Below are 19,566 nucleotides of genomic sequence, written 5' to 3'. Positions count from 1 at the left end.
AGTGGGCGTGATACATAAGTGAACTGAATGCCGCCTGCAGCTTCATCTGGCGGCCCTAAGCGCTAGTCTTCTGCGTACACATTTTTGGAGAGCGCAGTTAGTCAAACCAATTGTTGACTTTTGCTAAAGTTTTTAACTAACTGAGAAGGGTGACGGGACGGATATAACAGTAGACAATTTAAAAGGAATTTCGATCTTCATTTTTATTTAGAGGACCCCGCGCCCCCGAGAGCTTAACAAACTTTGTGGCACTTGATGGATACTAAGGTGAGTGAGGACTGGAGGGGAGTCTTGAATGTGTGATTGCATTGAGTGTTTTAATAATGCGTGTTTCGTGCTCCATGTTTTGTCGTTGTTGAGTTGAATTGATTCGCACGGTAGATGAATTAGGGTACATTGCCTATCTCCCTGTGACCGTCGTCTCTCTGTGTCCAGCAAGCTGATGCAAACACATAGATTTGTAATTTACACGCACATTAATTTAGCCTATATTGAATGAAAACTATAAGGAGAAATTTTGGTTTACTAACATTTTATGAAATAGAAGTGATTAACATTTCATTGTGTATGCTTTCTATACATTCAATAGGCCTACTGTGCATCAACTTTGCTTTGTCATTTGCTCACTCCATGTCGCGACTTTCTAATAAAGGTCATGGGACCCCCTTTGTCACGAGTTAAGGGTATTCTGCCTGAGGCAGTAGTATTAGGAATATCCCGACAGGAAGGGACCATGGCAAGAAAATGCTGAAGGATGTATAGCCTATGTATTGTATTGACCAATTATCTGACTTACTTTGAGTGGCCACATGACTTGCGTATGGCGCATGGGTCACATGCTATGTCCAAGAAGTCTCCATGTATTGTTGTATTGCTGCATCTCAGCTGCAGAGGAGTCTCCTACTCTGAAGTATTGCATATTGCCATCAAATTCTGGTTTCCTTTAGTTTCAGTTTGGGTGTATCTTAATTATTGGTTTGATGTAATATTTAACCAGTCTCTCTCTTTCGTTCTTTAGATGGATGAAATGACTCTGCATACTGATAAGCCTACGAGTCAGCAAGCTTGTATAGAACTGGAAAAGGCCACACAATTCATCACACAAGTATTACAGGTAACACATACATAGCCTAGTGGAGAATATTTACGAATATTTGTGCTTTTTATCATGACATTGTCAGCATATGTACAACTCCCTTGTCTATCCTCACTAGTTGCTCCTCCTCATCTAACTGGTCATTCAGCGTTTGTTAATATAATATCAGCCCTCAAGGTTCCTTGTTTGGCTCTTGGCTATTAATGGTAATGGGAAACCAACATAGATAGATAGATAGATAGATAGATAGATAGATAGATACTGTAGCGATCTCACCCTCAGACAAGAATCAGCTTTGGCCAGGACGGCCATTTATTGGAACAGGCAGTTTCAGACACAATCAGACATACTAGGACAGGGCAACACAGGGGTAGTCTCAGCCGCACATGCTACACACAATAAGGGTTTACCACACACATCAACACGAGGATAAACACATGAGGTACAACCAAAGAGACTAACACCCTAACAAATACACAACATGGTACACGCAACTACAACTATTATAACCGACATTACACATTCTAGCATTCACTCGCACTGCATTCTGGGAGACACTCATTCAACGTTAAACATGTTGAATGAGCCTCCGGCTGCACGATAACCCCTCCCGACTGGAAGGGCTCTCGGCTGCCTCTGTCACGTCAGTTCTCCCCCGAACAAGCACCAGAACCGGCCGGTCGTGGTGTCGCTTGGGCCCTCGGTTTCCCGCCGTGCACCTGCGCTGCCTCAAACAGCAGCAAACAGGCCCACTGCAAGCCGAACCCCCGGATACGCTGGAACCCCTGGACGTTCGGTAGCCCCTTCTGGCTACTGTGACAGCTCGTGGCCGTTGCCACCTGTCCACAGTGTGCCGATCTCCAGGCGGTCAACAGTCCACGTCGAGGTCCCTCCTCGCGCTGCCCTCTTGTAGAACTTTTGTCGGCTGTCTCTCGAGCACAAAGATGCTCCACTGTGGCGGGAAATGGAGACCTCGACCCTCCCAGCAGGCTCGGGACACACAGGAACTTGCACACAAAACGTGAAAAACATTGCGCAGACTTGCGTCAACCGGAACGTGCGCACTTCAAATCTCAACAGTCCACAAAACGATAGCTCCCAAGGCTCTACAGGTCGACGTTACCCTCTTGGTCACTAGCTGGAGCACCGCAAGCTCCCGAACTAGCAGCTATGACTCCATCACACTCTCGACCGGCAGCTGACGCTCTGGAAGTTCTTCAGTAGCTGGCGGTGTAAACCCGGCCACTGTGGTCGTGTTCCAAGGTCATCAGAGAGTTCGCGCTCTCTATGGATGAGATCCTCAGATGACGGCAGCATCGCCATCGGCGTCGAGCCGGGAACTTCTTGCCAGCCGCGGACACTTCCGCGACATCAGCCGGGGCCGCTTCCTCCAGTGCTGGCAGCTCTCGTCGGCTGTGCACGGCTAGTCCCGCATGGTACACGCAACTACAACTATTATAACCGACATTACACATTATAGCATTCACTCGCACTGCATTCTGGGAGACACTCATTCAACGTTAAACATGTACATCCACCGACGCTACAATACTTTATTGATTGTTAGGGGAAATTCAAGGTCACAGTAGCATACAGACAACATACACACACACACACATTCACTAACAGCAGAAAAAGTAATTTAAAGTATATCATATAAAAAACACAACTAAGCAATAAGGACTGTAGAAGATAAAGAATATACTTAAATACAAATTTTACTAAATAAAACTTAATCTAAATCAATTCTAAAAAACAGTATCCATATTGGGTGATTAATTAATCAGGTGCGCGTGCAATGACTGAAGCAGGGACTGAGCCTCTGGTCCTCTGTGCATAAGGTAAGGTAAGGTGCTCTTTGTGAATGAGTGTCATGGTGATGGTGCAAATGAGTAAGTCAAACAGTGCAACAGTGCAAGAATAAAATCTATATATAAATAACTATATTAAGAAAGGTATAAGTGTGGTCACAGTTTTTGCTGTGGCATGAAGGGAGGGGTTGTGCATATGTGCTAATAAAGCACGCAAACAGTGAGGCAGAAGACAATGGTAAAGTGGCTAGTGGACAGACAGTTCAAGACATGGAGGTGGTGAAGAGGCAGACAGACTATGCGGAGAAGTCTATTTCTCTTCCCTTAAGTGATGCATTGAACAGTTCAATGGCCCTGGGGATAAATGACTTCCTCAGTCTGTCTGTTGTGCAAGCCAGAGAGTGAAGTCTCCAGCTGATCTGGCTCGTCTGCTTAACAATAGTGCTGTGGAGTGGATGACATTCATTGTCCAAGATGTTGATCAGTTTGTTCGGGGTCCTTTTGTCAGATATTGAAGTGATGCACTCCAGTTCAGCTCCCACTACAGAGCCAGCTTTCCTTACCAGCCTGTCAAGTCGCCCCACATCCTTCTTCTTCTTGCTTCCTCCCCAGCATACTACTGCATAGAAGAGGATGCTGGCAACAACAGACTGGTAGAACATCCTCAGGAGCTTGCTGCACACATTGAAGGAGCGCAGCCTCCTCAGGAAGTACAGCCTGCTCTGCCCTTTCTTGTAGAGTGCGTCAGTGTTTACTGACCAGTCCAGTTTATTGTCCAGGTGGAGACCCAGGTACTTGTAGGTGCTTACCACCTCGACATTGACCCTATCAATGGAGACTGGTAGCAGAGTGGGCTTAGACCTGCGGAAATCCACCACCATCTCCTTGGTCTTTGAAGTGTTAAGTTGAAGATGATTGAGTTTGCACCATTGCACAAAGTCCTCCACCAGGCTCCTGTACTCCTCCTCCTGCCCGTTCCTGATACACCCCACAAATTATCATCAGAAAACTTCTGCATGTGGCATGACTCAGTGTTGTAGCAGAAGTCAGATGTGTACAAGGTGAACCGGACTGGAGAGAGCACAGTTCCCTGTGGCGCTCCGGTGCTGCTGATATAAGTATAAGTAAGTATATATACCAGTGTTTCCCCTACAGTGTATTTAACAGCGGCGCAGCGCCGCGCTGGATTTTCAGCGCCGCTGCAACATAATATCACGAGATTCACTTAACACACTGTAAAAGCACAACGGCCAACGTCATCTCGAAATTGTTTTCTGAAAGTCTTGAGTAAGTTAAGTGCATCAAATCCGCACTTAGCCTCTCATTATTCAGGACATATATGCGGCATGATGTGTCAGGTGATTACAAACCCAAAGACAAGTCTGCAGCCCATATGGCTAGCCTACGTTCTGAACAAGGTTACATTGTTTAGCTATCCGACTGATGGGGTCTTGCTCCGCCACAGTGTAGCCTATGGTGTCATCGTTCACTTGTAGGTTACACAATAAATAGCCTACTTATAGGCCTGGTGACAATAAAAAATGATATTAGTTATATTTCATCACGAAGCTGTTTGTATGCCGTGAATTCGCTTGTAGCCTATGCCATATGTTAAGCTTGAGCAATTCCTCTGATCCAAAGCCTGCTTTGACACATTGACACTAATGTGAAACATGCATCCTCCTCTCTCCTAGCCTACATCAAATAAAAGAAACCAATTCATGATTACCGAAATGAATTTAACATGGGGGGAAAAAGTTTGTTCGATTCAGCCTACTGTTGTGATCACGGTTCTTTCTGCTGATTGGATTCGTCCGGTGTCGTCAACTCTGAGAACTCTTGCTCCGGCTGACAATTTTATCCAGAGAGCTGATTTCCCAAAGATGAGCCTCCATCAACATTCAACGACAAATTATTAAAACGTAAGTAATGCAATAGAGTAAACCAATGTGCTACAAGGTGTATGGTCTTAACGCTAATTGTAGCCTAGACTTGTAACGTTAGCGTAGGGCTACATGTAATGTTTGCATGGGAAAGCTAGGCTAACACAGTCTAGGCCTGTTTAAACTTTCTGATGGTTAAAGGAAATATGAGCATATGTTGGCATATACGTATAGCCTAAATTCTGTCCACTTAGCTATAATAGGCTATCACAAACAGACCTTTTCTACGCTTTGCGGCATTAGACATAGGAGCCTACATTCTCTTATCAGAAAGACGGTTCTCATAACTTCAGCGCTCTCTTGACGGTGAGACTAACGGTCGCACTTCAATCAAGTAGCCTAGGTCCTTTTCGAAGTTAATTGTGAGTGAGTTGTATGGTAACTGTGGGAGTGATGTAGAAGAAAAGTGAGTATTTACTTTTTATACGTGGGTTTGTTGTTTTGGGACTGAGAAATAGACTACAAGGAGAGCATCTGGCTACGTGCATGCGTGTCAGCATTAATGGCCCCCCAACAATTCAATTAAATTACCAAAGAGCCTTAGAGATGTTCTTTGAAAAGCCCAGAAAAATTAAGTGCTCGCAGATTGGGTGTGGCCTTTGCCATTAAGACAAATTTAAATAAATTGTAAATAATCTTTTTCTGGGTTGTACCATTTCATTTTTCTTCTATCATTTTTAACCAATAATGTAAAAGAAAGCTGAAAATGTCCACAAAAGAAACACGAAGGTATGATATAAAAAAATAAATAAAAACAAATGCGCAACAACCACCCCCCGCCCGCCCACCCAAGTAATAGCACCGCTGCTGGAAAAATTTCTAGGGGAAACACTGTATACTCATTTGATCCCGTGAGGGAAATTTGGTCTCTGCATTTATCCCAATCCGTGAGTTAGTGAAACACAGCACACAGTGAACACACAGTGAGGTGAAGCACACACTAATCCCGGCGCAGTGAGCTGCCTGCATCAACAGCAGCGCTCGGGGAGCAGTGAGGGGTTAGGTGCCTTGCTCAAGGGCACTTCAGCCATGCCTACTGGTCGGGGTTCGAACCGGCAACCCTCCGGTTACAAGTCCGAAGTGCTAACCAGTAGGCCATGGCTGCCCCGGCTGATCACCGTGATCACCAGTCTGACGAACTGTGGTCGCTCCGTCAGGTAATCTGTGATCCAGGTTACCAGGTGAGCGTCCACACCCATCTGCAAGAGCTTGTCTCCCAGTCTGAGGGGGTTGGATGGTGTTAAAAGCACTTGAGAAATCAAAGAACATGATTCTCACAGCACTTTTCCCCTTGTCCAGGTGAGAATGTGTCCTGTGTAGAAGATAAGTGATGGCATCGTCCACGCCCACTTTCTCCTGGTATGCAAACTGTAACGGGTCTAGTGCATGGCGTACCTGGGGTCTGAGCATACCAGTCGCCCCATTGTCTTCATCACATGTAATGTTAGAGCGATAGGTCTGTAGTCATTAAGCTCACTAGGATGTGGCTTTTTAGGGACAGGGGTGAGATTCTTTGCTCAGATGAGATTTGCCTGTCTTGACAGTTCACATTTGGAATTACAAGTGACCTGTATTAATTCTAATGAAAACACTATCTTCTATTTTCATCTATCTGTAAGTCGCAAGTCAACATGAGATATCGGTATCCGACTTTAGAAAATAGCCATATCTGTCAATGTATGAGCAGCATAACCAGCGAGTTGATCTGCCAGTATAATCAAATCCAGAATTCAGATGTGCATGTGTTTGTGTTATTTGTGTTCAAATAATGAACTTTTTAACCAAATACATAATTATTAGCACTACTGGATACAGGGGATACACAATGTTGTTTACATGTTCAATGTGTGTGTGCTGTATTAATGTTTCCTACATCTCTGCATTTATCAGCATGAAGTAGGAAGGAACCGTGAGCTCTGCATGGTGATTCGTCGTCTGGAAGAGAGGGAGGCGGAGACTAGGGACAACTGGACAGAGCAGGTGGAGTCAAACCGACTGCTTAAGCTAAAGATTGACGAACTACAGAAACACCTGGTGGAAAAAGACAACTTGCTCTCAAAGGCCAACCAGGTGTGTCAAGTGAAGGGGTTGTGTCTCCTTAGCCATATACATGTCAAAGAAGTCTAAAGCTGATGAAATGATGCTCTCGTTTGACTGCATGGTGCCGCATAGACACCACACACCAGCACACAGTCGGACTGAAAAATGCAAATAAAACTGACTTGGTGTGTGTGAAACTAAAGACAACTCGCTAGCACAGGTGTGTGTGTGTGCTTCATGATTGGCACAGGCACAGGTGTGTGTGCGCACAGGTGTGTGTGTGTGTGTGTGTGTGTGTGTGTGTGTGTGTGTGCTTCATGATTTGCACAGGCACAGGTGTGTGTGCTTCATGATTTGCACAGGCACAGGTGTGTGTGCTTCATGATTTGCACAGGCACAGGTGTGTGTGTGTGCTTCATGATTTGCACAGGCACGGGTGTGTGTGTGTGCTTCATGATTTGCACAGGCACAGGTGTGTGTGTGTGTGTGTGCTTCATGATTTGCACAGGCACGGGTGTGTGTGTGTGCTTCATGATTTGCACAGGCACAGGTGTGTGTGTGTGTGTGTGTGTGTGTGTGCTTCATGATTTGTACAGGCACAGGTGTGTGTGTGTGCTTCATGATTTGTTTCAGTGACCTCATGTAGTCAGGATACACCATTAATCATTCTCCCAATTGATTTAGTGATGGTCTGTGTGTAGTGGTTGGATAACGTGTGTGTGTGATGGTGAGAGAGAGCATTGTCATATTTTATGATGATGGTATGTGTTTGTTTAAATGCAGACTGTGACCTTCCTGTGGAAGGAGCTAGGGGAAGCGCATCAGCTGCGAATGAAGAGTCTCGGCTCTTCTCTCCAGTTAGATCAGCTGAGATCAACTGTTGCTTCACTGGTCCGGTCCGAACTACTGGTCTCCATGCACACCCATGGGCCCCTGCTTTCGCCTCACAGCCAGTTGTCACTGGTCTCATCTGATGCACAAAGTCCTTCATTCTTATATGCTCAGCATGGTCCGCCTGTTTTGTCCAACGCTGAAGGTCCACCGGTTCTGTCTCATGCCCAGAGTCCACCGGTTCTGTCTCATGCCCAGAGTCCACCAATTCTGTCTCATGTCCAGACTCTGCAGGTCTTCTCTGACTCTCAGCGTCCAGTGGAAGCTCCAGTGTGTGAGATTAAAGCGGAACCTGATGTTGAAAATGGTGGAGATGGAGATCACAGTCAGTCTGGTAAGCAGTGCTGAGGAGATGGGAGTCTCACACACACTGTAACGATTCTGTAGCTGGTTGAAAGTTATGTTTTATTTTTCCAAGTAGTTAATTATTATTTTTTTTTAAAGGGGTGCCAGGTAGCGTAAGCTACCAACTTTCCAACACAAAAGGTTACAGGAGCACACAGCGAAAGTGTCACATTTATAACATTAACCTATGAGCCCCTTCAGTCAACAGTGAAATCAGAATCAAATTAAATAAAATCGTCTGGCCCTCACCAGAAGCACCACAAGATTCACATACTCATAAACAAAAATCACCATGAATTCATACACTCTACAGTTGAAACAGCACATCAATGACAGATAACAGGAAAACCTCAACGCTCAAATGTCCTTTTGAGTTTTGGCCCATTTAGTACTCCGTAGTTCAACAAAACAATACCATAGTTTGTGAGTTCATCGGCAGTAAATATAACAAAACATAGTCAGACGCCACTTTTTGAGTTCAGTTTTGGAAACAAGGAATCATTGTTCTTTCAAAGGATGGTTGAGAAATATATGCGTATTTCGAGTAACGGGAAACGTGGGCATTAGTCAGTGTTGGTGAAACTAAACAGTTCCTCTGGCAAACGATCAGTGTAGGTGCGATGTGTGCGTTAGTGGGTGCGTGGGGGCTTTGAAACACTGCTCCAGCGGTAATGTCACCGGGCCGGAGTTACCTTCGGATATGCAGGCCTTCGGTATGTGGCTGGTTGTGGACTACAGCCCCAGGAAAAGTGCGCGAGGCCGCTCCGTAGGCAACCTGACTCAGGCAGGAAAACAGCGGTCCCCGAGGAGTGAATGTCGCAGCTCAGCGGTAAGTTTAAATTCCAGATATTCCGTCCAGCGAGGGAATCTCCACTTAAAGCCGACACGGACTTGACAGCGTGAGGCTCAATGTAAGAGACGCGTTTTTTTATCAGGGTTACTATGCTTTAGTTTGCTTTTCTTTGTCGTAGTTGTGTGTGTTGAATTCACTTTCTAAGACTCCAAAGAAACGGATTATAGTGTTGCTGTAGACTACGCTCTCCTTCTCACTCTCTCTCTCGCTTCTCTCATTGCCCTGCGCCCAACTATCTTTTAACTCTGCCGCGGCACTGACTTGATTACAATAACCGCCCCACCTGGACTGACGACATTGCAATTGTGAATTGGTAACTCGCAGCTGGGCACAGGAGAGACGGGCCGCCACACCCTCCCCTTGGGAAAAAAGCTGACCATTACGATGGAAGCTTAACATCCTGCAGATCTTCATCACCAAAGCCTAGGAAGTCCTCCCTCATCACTTTCTCCAGCAAAGAGTTCCAAGACCCTCTGACGCTGCAGCTCATGATATTCCTTAGCAGTGGGGAAACAGGGCTTCAGTTGAGAGACATGGACAACGCCATGTCCTCACCGGGTGGCCTCGTTGACAACCTGATAATTCAAGGGTCCCGCTTTGCTTCACCACACGATATGGCCCTTGCCATTTAGGAGCCAGCTTGGCACTGAAAGACTTCTCTGCTTTGGAGTAGGGATGAGTACGCCGCCAGACCCGATCATCCACCTCAAAGTCCAGATCTCTTCGCCGTTTATCATAATTCCGCTTCTGGCGGTTTGGCCTTGTACAAGTTCTTGAGACCAGCTCCTGAAGCTCATTGATCTTTGCACATTTCTCATAGCTTGATGAGATGGATGAATGTCCCTAGGTTGCAACGCTGTGTAGGGGCCCTGTAACACACGGTTGAGATTCAGCTCAGCCGGGCGTGACACCAGTAGACTCCTGGACAGCAGAGTTAATTGCAAACCGGAATTCAGGTAGGTAGACATCCCATCTTTTATGATTTAGACCAACATAGGAGGCAATCATAGTTTTTAACGTACGATTCACCCTCTCCGTCAAATTGGTTTGCGGGTGATACGCAGACGTAAACCTTTGATGGACACTCCAGCCTTTACAGGTCTCCTTCATGACGGTGGCTACAAACTGCGAGCCCTGATCTGATAAGAGGTACTCAGGTACCCCCCAGCGGGTCAGTATTTCATTCACCAGGGTCTTGCTGACTGTTTCACCGGTGGCTTGGCGCAAGGGGAAGAGCTCAACCCATCTGGAGAAATAGTCCACAAAAAATCAGGAGATATTCATTCAGTCTGGAACTTCTGGGAAGTGGTCCCATGATGTCGACCCGAGCATCTCCCACGGTCTGGAGGTGACAGTTTGTTGGAGCTTTCACACCAGCCTTCCGACCCTCTGGCTTGTACATCTGACAGGTCTGACAATTCTGTAGGTAAGTCTTAACATCCCGACTCATGTTTGGCCAGTACACCACAGAATGTAGACGGCGGTAGGTCTTGAATCTGCCTAGATGACCAGCTAGGGGATCATCATGGTAAGCCTGCAGTAACTGTGGCGGGCGATGCTGGCACATAGGCCTGATACAAAGTGCGATCACGGCAGCTCAAGGACTCTGTAGACCTTATCTTCCAGGATGGTCATTTTGGTGACGGCATCGGTAGATTTCTCCCCATCCTCCAAGATAGATTCATAAAGAGCCAGAACCTCTGGATCGTCCTGTTGGGCTTTCCACAGCACCTCGTCTGAAAACAGGAAACTCCATCATCTCTAACTGGGGCGCTGGGTTCTAGTCTGGACCGTGGCACAGGTAGCCTGTAGTCCCTCACCATCTAGAGGAGCCGGGATAACGCGTCAGGAACAGAGTTATATTTTCCTTTCGATACTCCACTGAGAAAGAGAACTCTTGCAATCGTAGAGCCCAGCGGATGAGTCTTGAGCTTGGTTTACTAGTCTGAAAGACCCAGACCAAGGAGGCATGGTCGGTGACCACAGTAAAGTGACGACCCTCCAGGTAGTATCGCCAACGCTCCAAGGCCCAAACCCGCGGCAAGACATTCCAGCTCGGTTGCAGAGTAGTTCCTTTCAGCGGAGTTAAGGGCACGGCTTGCAAAAGCCAGCACTTCTTCCTTCCCAAGTCCTGTTCTCTGGGTAAGCACTGCGCCCAAGCCCACCTCACTTGCATCAGTATAGACGGTAAACGGGTAATTGAAGTTAGGATGGCCCAATACTGGAGGAGATACAAGGTGCTGTTTGAGCTCCTCAAAAAGCCGCTGACACTCCTGGGTCCACCGGAACTTGACCCCTTTTTTCTTTAATGCATTGAGTGGCACAGCAATCTGGGAGAAATTGGGGGCCGAACCGGTGATACCACCCTGCCATCCCAACAAATCTCTGAAGAGACTTAAGAGTGGTAGGAACTGGGAACTCTTGCACAGCTTTGATCTTTTCCGATCTGCCTGGATTCCTTTTAGCTGATACAAGGTGTCCCAGAAATGTCAGACTCTTTTCGCAGAACTGGCTTTTTCATGTTCACCGTCAGGCCAGCTTTTCTGAGGGCATCAAGAACCTGCTGGATGTCCTGGAGGTGTTGCTGGACGTCTCTGGAATAAATAATGATGTCGTCCAGGTACATGAAGCAGAATTTTCCTTTAAGGTCAGCCAAGACCGTCTCCATTAAACGTTGGAAGGAGGCTGGAGCATTCCATGTCCAAACGGCATGACCTTAAAGTGGAATTGTCCTTCTCGACATACAAAAGCAGTTTTCAGCCGACACGCCTCCGCCATCTCCACTTGCCAATAGCCACTGTTTAGGTCAAGGGTGGAGAAGATGGTGGCTCCTGCTAAGGATTCAAGTATTTCGTGGATAGTGGGGAGTGGGTAGGCATCTGGGAGAGTGATGGCGTTCAGGCGCCTATAGTCAACGCAAAATCGAGGCTTGCCCACTTTACGTGGTATAATAACAACTGGAGCAGCATAGGGTGAAGATGAAGGTTCGATAATGTCGTTGTCCAACATGTCTTGGACCAATCCCTTGACAACAGTTTGTTTTGCTGGAGAAAGCCTGTAGGGTTTTTGCTTGATGGGCATTTCATGGGTGAGAAGAATTTTGTGCTGTAGCACCATGGTTAAGCCTAGCCTAGTGGTACACACATCTTCATTAGTCCGGAGCAGGTTGTACAACAGGTTTTTCCCAGCCGGGTGGAGCTGTGCTTGATCAATCACTTCCTCCAATGTGTCCTCTTGCTGCCACTGCGCCGACACGGCAGATGGCGGCACTGCTGAAAAGAAGGCGAAGGTAACAGAGGCTAAACCTTTGACTGGCTGCGACATAAAGTTAAACTTCTCTTGGGGTCTTGAAGGGAACCAGTATTGCTGTTCCAGGACATTAATTTGTATGCCACTACGAGATAAGAAGTCAAGGCCTAATACCATGGGGAAAGCAAGAGACTGAGCAGGTAAGACAACACAAGGCAGAACGCATGAATGGCCGGAGACACCGAGGGTAAGTTCAATCCAACCTAATGGTTGCTTTGCAGATCCATCGGCCAAGAACAATGGCCCATTCATATGGATTTAGCATTGTAGAGGTTCTGAGTTCTTTCCACAGGCTTCGTTCATCAGTGAGAAAGAAGCTCCAGAATCCAAAGTGGCTGTTCCACTCCAGGTTCCTATAGTCAGAGGCACTGTAAGCTGTCGGGAACCTTCAATGAACCGTGGAGTGAAGAGCATTGGTTCAGAGGCGAGCAGCAGAGATCACTGTTGTCCAAGTCAGCATGCGTGACCAGAGAGAACTCGGGTCTGATGACGGTCGGGTTGATGGAGGTGTACTGGAGGCTTCCCTGGTTTGTAGCCTTTTGGGTAGGGTGCTTTGAGCAGTTGCCTGGAGGATGGCCAACCTCTTTGCATTTCCAGCAGAACACAGTAGGCTCCTTCGAGGTGGGGCTTCTTGTCTCACATTTTCTGATTTAGGGGTTGACTTAAATGCAGGCTTTTGACGATGTTCAAACTTCTCTTTATCCTTCTCCAGCTGCTGTCCAAGTCGCACAAGGGCACCTACTGTGCTGACTCTTCCTCTCAACTGGCTAGCCATGTGGGGGTGGATGTTCTTTAGAATCAGCTTAATGACTTCTTCTTCCCCAATGCCAGCCTTCCACTTGCGGCAGAGAGCATGATAACTGTACACAAAGTCCCGGATTGACTCACGCTCACCTTGGAGTCGGGTTCAGACTCGATCTTCCAACTCCTCCTGATAGTCCTCCGCCAAGAAAGCAGTAACAAACTGGGCTTCAAACTCTGACCACTTACTGACTGTATGCCTTGCAACGTCCCACCAGTCTCGCGTGCGTGCCATGCAGAACATTACCCATGGTGGCCAGAAGCTCCTCATCACTGAGTGGGCGTAGGGTAAGAAAAATCCCGCACCTCTCAAGATACAGCAGAGGATCAGAACTGTAAGCCCTTCTTGCCAAACGAGGGGAACTCCATTTTAATGGGCATTTTAGCAGTCGTCTATTTGGCTCACCGCCTGAACAGAGAGGGTGGAACTATGCAGATAAGGACGGCTGGGTTGAGATGGAGTTGTAACCTTCTCCAAAGACGCCACTTGCATAGGTGAGGGTAGTCTGGAGTGAGGCAGGGTAGAGGTCCCACTGTCTAAACAGCTGGTTTCAGGGGCATGGCCTAAGGTGGATATCAGGGAGGTAAGATGGAGTGATTGCTGTTTTACAGAGACCACCTCTGTAACAAGGGAGTCCAGTCGCTGAGTGGTGTGCATGACTTCTCTTTGCAGGTTGTCCAAAGTTAAATCAAATGGTGTAAAAGCTGAATTGATATCACTGAGGACTTCAGAGTGGTGTTTTTTGCAGCCACTGTAAAGCATCCATCACCTGGGTTTGAACATAATTCAGATCAGACTGCAGGACACTGAGGATGTTCTTACACACTTCATCACATTGGGCTACAATCCGATTCTCCACTGTATACAGCCGTTGTGTTAAGGCATCCATTTTAATTTTTTGTTCTTCATGAGAGACCTGAATTCTATGAAGGAGGAGCATGGAGGAATCCTGCTGTGCTTGTTGGAGTGCAGTCACTCGATCCAGTAAAGATAGCTCATTAGGGGCACCCCTGGAGCTCACAGAGGTACACTCCTGCTGAACTGGTTGCTCAGGTTCCAGCATAGCATCTTCAAAGTCTCCAGCATCGCTGTCAGATTCACCAGTGGTAACCCTAGCCTGGGCTTGTGCATCATTGGTCGGTTGTCCACTATAAGGTTGCTGGTGGCCATGCTCACTCTGGTCCTCATCTATGCTATGGTCTGCAAACAGGGACATAGTGCCTTCCATGCGTGTTTATTCAGTAGTATATGATTTGAGTTTAAAAAGGGTAGCAAGGGATTGCTTTTGTTGAGTTCTTTTTGTTCTTAGTAGCGTAGTCTAATTCACTGTTAATTTTAACTTGGTCCCATCTGGGGTGCCATTTTCTGTAACGATTCTGTAGCTGGTTGAAAGTTATGTTTTATTTTTCCAAGTAGTTAATTATTATTTTTTTTAAAGGGGTGCCAGGTAGCGTAAGCTACCAACTTTCCAACACAAAAGGTTACAGGAGCACACAGCGAAAGTGTCACATTTATAACATTAACCTATGAGCCCCTTCAGTCAACAGTGAAATCAGAATCAAATTAAATAAAATCGTCTGGCCCTCACCAGAAGCACCACAAGATTCACATACTCATAAACAAAAATCACCATGAATTCATACACTCTACAGTTGAAACAGCACATCAATGACAGATAACAGGAAAACCTCAACGTTCAAATGTCCTTTTGAGTTTTGGCCCATTTAGTACTCCGTAGTTCAACAAAACAATACCATAGTTCGTGAGTTCATCGGCAGTAAATATAACAAAACATAGTCAGGCGTCACTTTTTTGAGTTCAGTTTTGGAAACAAGGAATCATTGTTCTTTCAAAGGATGGTTGAGAAATATATCGCGTATTTTAAGATGCGGGAAACGTGGGCATTAGTCAGTGTTGGTGAAACGAAACAGTTCCTCTGGCAAACGATCAGTGTAGGTGCGATGTGTGCGTTAGTGGGTGCGTAGCGGGGCTTTGGAAACACTGCTCCAGCGGTAATGTCACCGCCGGAGTTACCTTCGGATATGCAGGCCTCTCGGTATGTGGCTGGTTGTGGACTACAGCCCCAGGAAAAGGTGCGCAGGCCGCTCCGTAGGCAACCTGACTCAGGCAGGAAAACAGCGGTCCTCGGAGGAGTGAATGTCGCAGCTCCGCGGTAAGTTTAAATTCCAGATATTCCGTCAGCGAGGGAATCTCCACTTAAAGCCGACACGGACTTGACAGCGTAGGCTCACGCGAAGAGACGATGTTTTTATCAGTTACTATGCTTTAGTTTGCTTTTTCTTTGTCGTAGTTGTGTGTGTTGAATTCACTTTTCTAAGACTCCAAAGAAACGGATTATAGTGTTGCTGTAGACTACGTTCTCCTTCTCACTCTCTCTCTCGCTCTCTCATTGCCTGCGTCCAACTATCTTTTAACTCTGCCGTGGCACTGACTTGATTACAATAACCGCCCCCACCTGGACTGACGATTGCAATTGTGAATTGGTAACTCGCAGCTGGGCACAGGAGAGACGGGGCCGTCACACCACACACACACACACACACACACACACACAATGTTAAAAATATGATGATGTGGGTGAGAAAGTTATTTTATTTTTTACTTCTCTTTTTCTACACACTGCTTACTTCCCTGTCTGTTCCCCTTACTAATATGGTTGGCTATTCTCTTGTGTATCCAAGGACAACAAAGGAAGGATGAGGAGAGCAACAGTGATGGAGAACTGAGACCCGTAAGAGCACACACACACACACACACACGCACACACACGCACGCACACACACACACACACACGCACGCACCACACACACACACACACACATACAGCACTTGAAATGTACACCAGTATATTTAACACGTTTCTCGGCAGATAACCTGATCTGTCCTCTCATTTGTGTTCCCCGCCCCACGAAACAGGAAATGGATCATCTCTCTCATCCCTGAGGTTCCCAGTATCCTCCTCCACCTCACACACAGAGACAGAGAAATCCAATAAGCACTCCTGCTCTATGTGTGGCAAAAACGTCCAATTTCGGTCTCTGCTCAACCGGCATCGCTGCTCTCACACCGGAAAGAACTCCTGCACTCAGTGTGGCAAGAGTTTCTCTACAGGGAAAAGTCTCAAACAACACCAGTGCCCCCACGCAGGAGAGAAACCTTACCACTGTTCTCAGTGTGGCAAGAGTTTTACTACAGGGAAAGCTCTCAAACTACATCAGGCAATTCACACAGGAGAGAGACCATACTCCTGCACCCAGTGTGGCAAGACTTTCACTTCAGGGCAGTATCTCAGACTACACCAGAAAATTCACACAGGCGAGAAGCCATACTGCTGCATCTATTGTGGCAAATGCTTTACTCAGAATTCAAATCTTAAATCACATCTGCGCATTCACACACAAGAGAAGCCTTACCAGTGCACTCAATGTGACAAATGTTTTACTCAACATAACGGTCTCAAATCACATCTGCGCACTCACACACAAGAGAAGCCTTACCGCTGCACTCAGTGTGACAAATGTTTTTCTCATCGTAACAGTCTCAAATTACATCAGCGCGTTCACACATGCTAGAGCCCTGACCTGGATCATACACGCGCACACACACACACACACACACACACACACACACACACACAAACACTTTACATACACTATTGAGTTTTTGAGAACTTCATGTCAATGTAGTATTTTAAATTTGGTGTCTGTTCCTTCACCTCTTTTAACAAATAGTAAAAGTTTTTTGTTTCTCTTCAACTGTTGTGTAAATTTGTCAATAACAAGATTGCATGAGGTGGTCACATAATCCCACATATCATTAGGCAGTATATCAGCAGTAGGCCTAGTTCTAAATACTAAATGTAGGCTACACAGAACGTTACAAATTCATTACAATATCAAATTTGGTGCTTAGTATGCTGATACGGTTTCATGATTTTTTTTTTTTTCCGATATTACCTTATCCATGAGGCTACATAGTTGAATAGGGACAACCCCGTTATAATCACCCCGTTTGGATATTGGAGCTTACTGACTGTGTGCACCTTCAGTTCACTTGACGTGAAGTAATCCTTCCATTGCCTACATGTTTGAATCTGTCCATTTCTTGACCGAAGTCATCCACACATTTGTGCAGACGCCTGGATTATTGTCAATCGGCAATTACCGTTTATATTTTTCAGACTCTGATTCGTTTCTAATGGTGGCTGGTATTGTTATGCCAGTCTCTACTGTATTCAAAATTGCTGCATTAGCATAGATAAATTGATATTAGGTTATGATGAGCAGCTGCCATTGAAATTGTCTTTCTCAAAGACACGTCTCGACTCGTTATAAACAAACCTCAGAGCAGAAGTGAAATAGGGGCAGCCGTGGCCTACTGGTTAGTGCTTCGGACTTGTGACCGGAGGGTTGCCGGTTCGAACCCCGACCAGTAGGCACGACTGAAGTGCCCTTGAGCAAGGCACCTAACCCCTCACTGCTCCCCGAGCGCTGCTGTTGTTGCAGGCAGCTCACTGCGCCGGGATTAGTGTGTGCTTCTGTTCACTGTGTGCTAAGTGTGTTTCACTAATTCACGGATTGGGATAAATGCAGAGACCAAATTTCCCTCACGGGATCAAAAGAGTATATATACTTATACTATACTTATACTAAATTTTGTTAAGTCAAGTTAGGCTATGTGATGACACACCATTTCACTGTAGGCCGTACACTATTTAGTTCACATTCCTTACATTCAAAATCTTGTGTATATCCTTAGGAATATGTAGATGTAGCATACTGGGTCTTGAAATGTCCACACGAATCAATAGAAATGTACAGTAATATCCATGTTTCATTCAATATAAATTCTGAAGATGTATAGTCCATCTTATACACCAATTGAACCAACATCAAATCGCAAAAATAGATATTTTTGTGTAATTATTCCATATTTAGTCGTTCCACATCAGAACCCCTGACATACAATCCAAATAGAAGCATGAAACTTCAGAGTGTTCCCTTTCATTTGAGACCAAGATTATAAGTATACACAAAGGGGTTTGTATGCAGTAAGCGTTTTATTGGCAGTATGCATTTTGGGTAACCAAAGGTCCTATTTGGAGTCTCCAGGCCATTTTGCAAAATGCATGGGCATTCTTTTGCAAATAATGGTCTACAATATTCATATTTTATTCTATATTGATCTACCTATACACACAGCTTCACAAGACCTGCCGCTAGGGCTCAGTTGTGTTACAGTTGTGTTTCAAGTGACCTAGAGGGCTGAAATGTGGTCAGTTTCGGAGATGCTTTTAATCCGGCAGAAAGGAAAAAAACAATATTATAGCCTCTGTAACTTTGACAGTTCTTCAGTGATTCTGATTGTTTCTCAAGAAACTACAGGGTTTAGCTTTTCAAAGATGTCAAGCAACAGGACAAACTAGGTGGGAACAGTGGCCTCTGGAGTGGGCACTGTGCAACTGCAGGCAAAAAACTTGAAATTGGCTATGGAATTATAGTTTTAGATAAGGGGGCCTAATATTTGATCGGCATTTCACCAAATTGTCTGGGAAATTGAAACCTTGCGGTCACGCAGACTGGCACCAAGAGCGTTCCATCTTCCTGTTTTTTCTCTCCCTCCATCCTGTATCAGAAGGGATTGCAGGGGCAGTCTAGCTGCAGCATCTTAACATTGGGAGCCTTATTCAGGGGTGCAACAGTATTGGTATTGTTGAGCCCATGACTCTCGTATTACACTTGCCATAAAGACCAATAGACCACCACTGCCCTGTATTATTATAATAGACCACCACTGCCCTATATTATTATAATACTGTATATGCTACCAATAGACCATCACTGCCTTATATTATAATAATATGCTACCAATTGACCACCACTGCCCTATATTATAATAATATGCTACCAATAGACCACCACTGCCTTATTTTATAATAATATGCTACCAATTGACCACCACCGCCCTATATTATAATAATATGCTACCAATAGACCACCATGTTATAATAATATGCTACCAATAAAGATGCTATAATACAGAAATGTCGGTTTCTTTAATCTTTTAATCTCTAACCTTTAATCTCTAGTCTGGCTCAGAAAACACAACCACAATCATGGGAAAGACTGCTTGCTTGATAGCTGTCCAGAAGAGACTCGTTGACTGTGTTTCCATGCACATCATATGGCAGTATCAGAATAAGATGTTTCCATGTGTAAGAAAGGGAATATTCCTGTTTACGTGTAATCAGTATGCTGATTGAAGCAGCGGCGTGCAGTAGAAGTAGTATCTGTGTCATGACTCTGACTCAAATGTCTCTGTCCCTGAATTTCTTTCATGACCACAAAATAAGTGAATTTGGTCACATTAGAGCTGCTATTGTTTTGCATTATAGCCTAAAACCCCGCCTTTGATTGAGGGGTTTTCACCGATTCTTCATCTGGCAGCAGTGTGTG

The 19,566-nt window shown here is 45.6% G+C and overlaps 1 protein-coding gene across 1 annotated transcript; it reads left to right on the top strand.

Moving 5' to 3' along the window:
* The first annotated feature begins 11 nt into the window (after positions 1-11).
* Positions 12-16,866, top strand: LOC125294302. The gene is made up of 6 exons (XM_048242860.1): positions 12-267; positions 1,019-1,114; positions 6,741-6,920; positions 7,674-8,115; positions 15,793-15,842; positions 16,028-16,866. The coding sequence occupies exons 1-6, from the start codon at positions 256-258 to the stop codon at positions 16,052-16,054; spliced, it is 807 nt and encodes a 268-aa protein (XP_048098817.1). The 5' UTR covers positions 12-255; the 3' UTR covers positions 16,055-16,866.
* The last annotated feature ends 2,700 nt before the right edge of the window (positions 16,867-19,566 follow it).

Source organism: Alosa alosa, chromosome 5, assembly GCF_017589495.1.
Source record: "Alosa alosa isolate M-15738 ecotype Scorff River chromosome 5, AALO_Geno_1.1, whole genome shotgun sequence".
Taxonomy (NCBI): Eukaryota; Metazoa; Chordata; class Actinopteri; order Clupeiformes; family Clupeidae; genus Alosa; species Alosa alosa.
The sequence above is the reverse complement of the archived record's forward strand: the minus strand, read 5'-3'. Positions and strand labels throughout refer to the sequence as shown.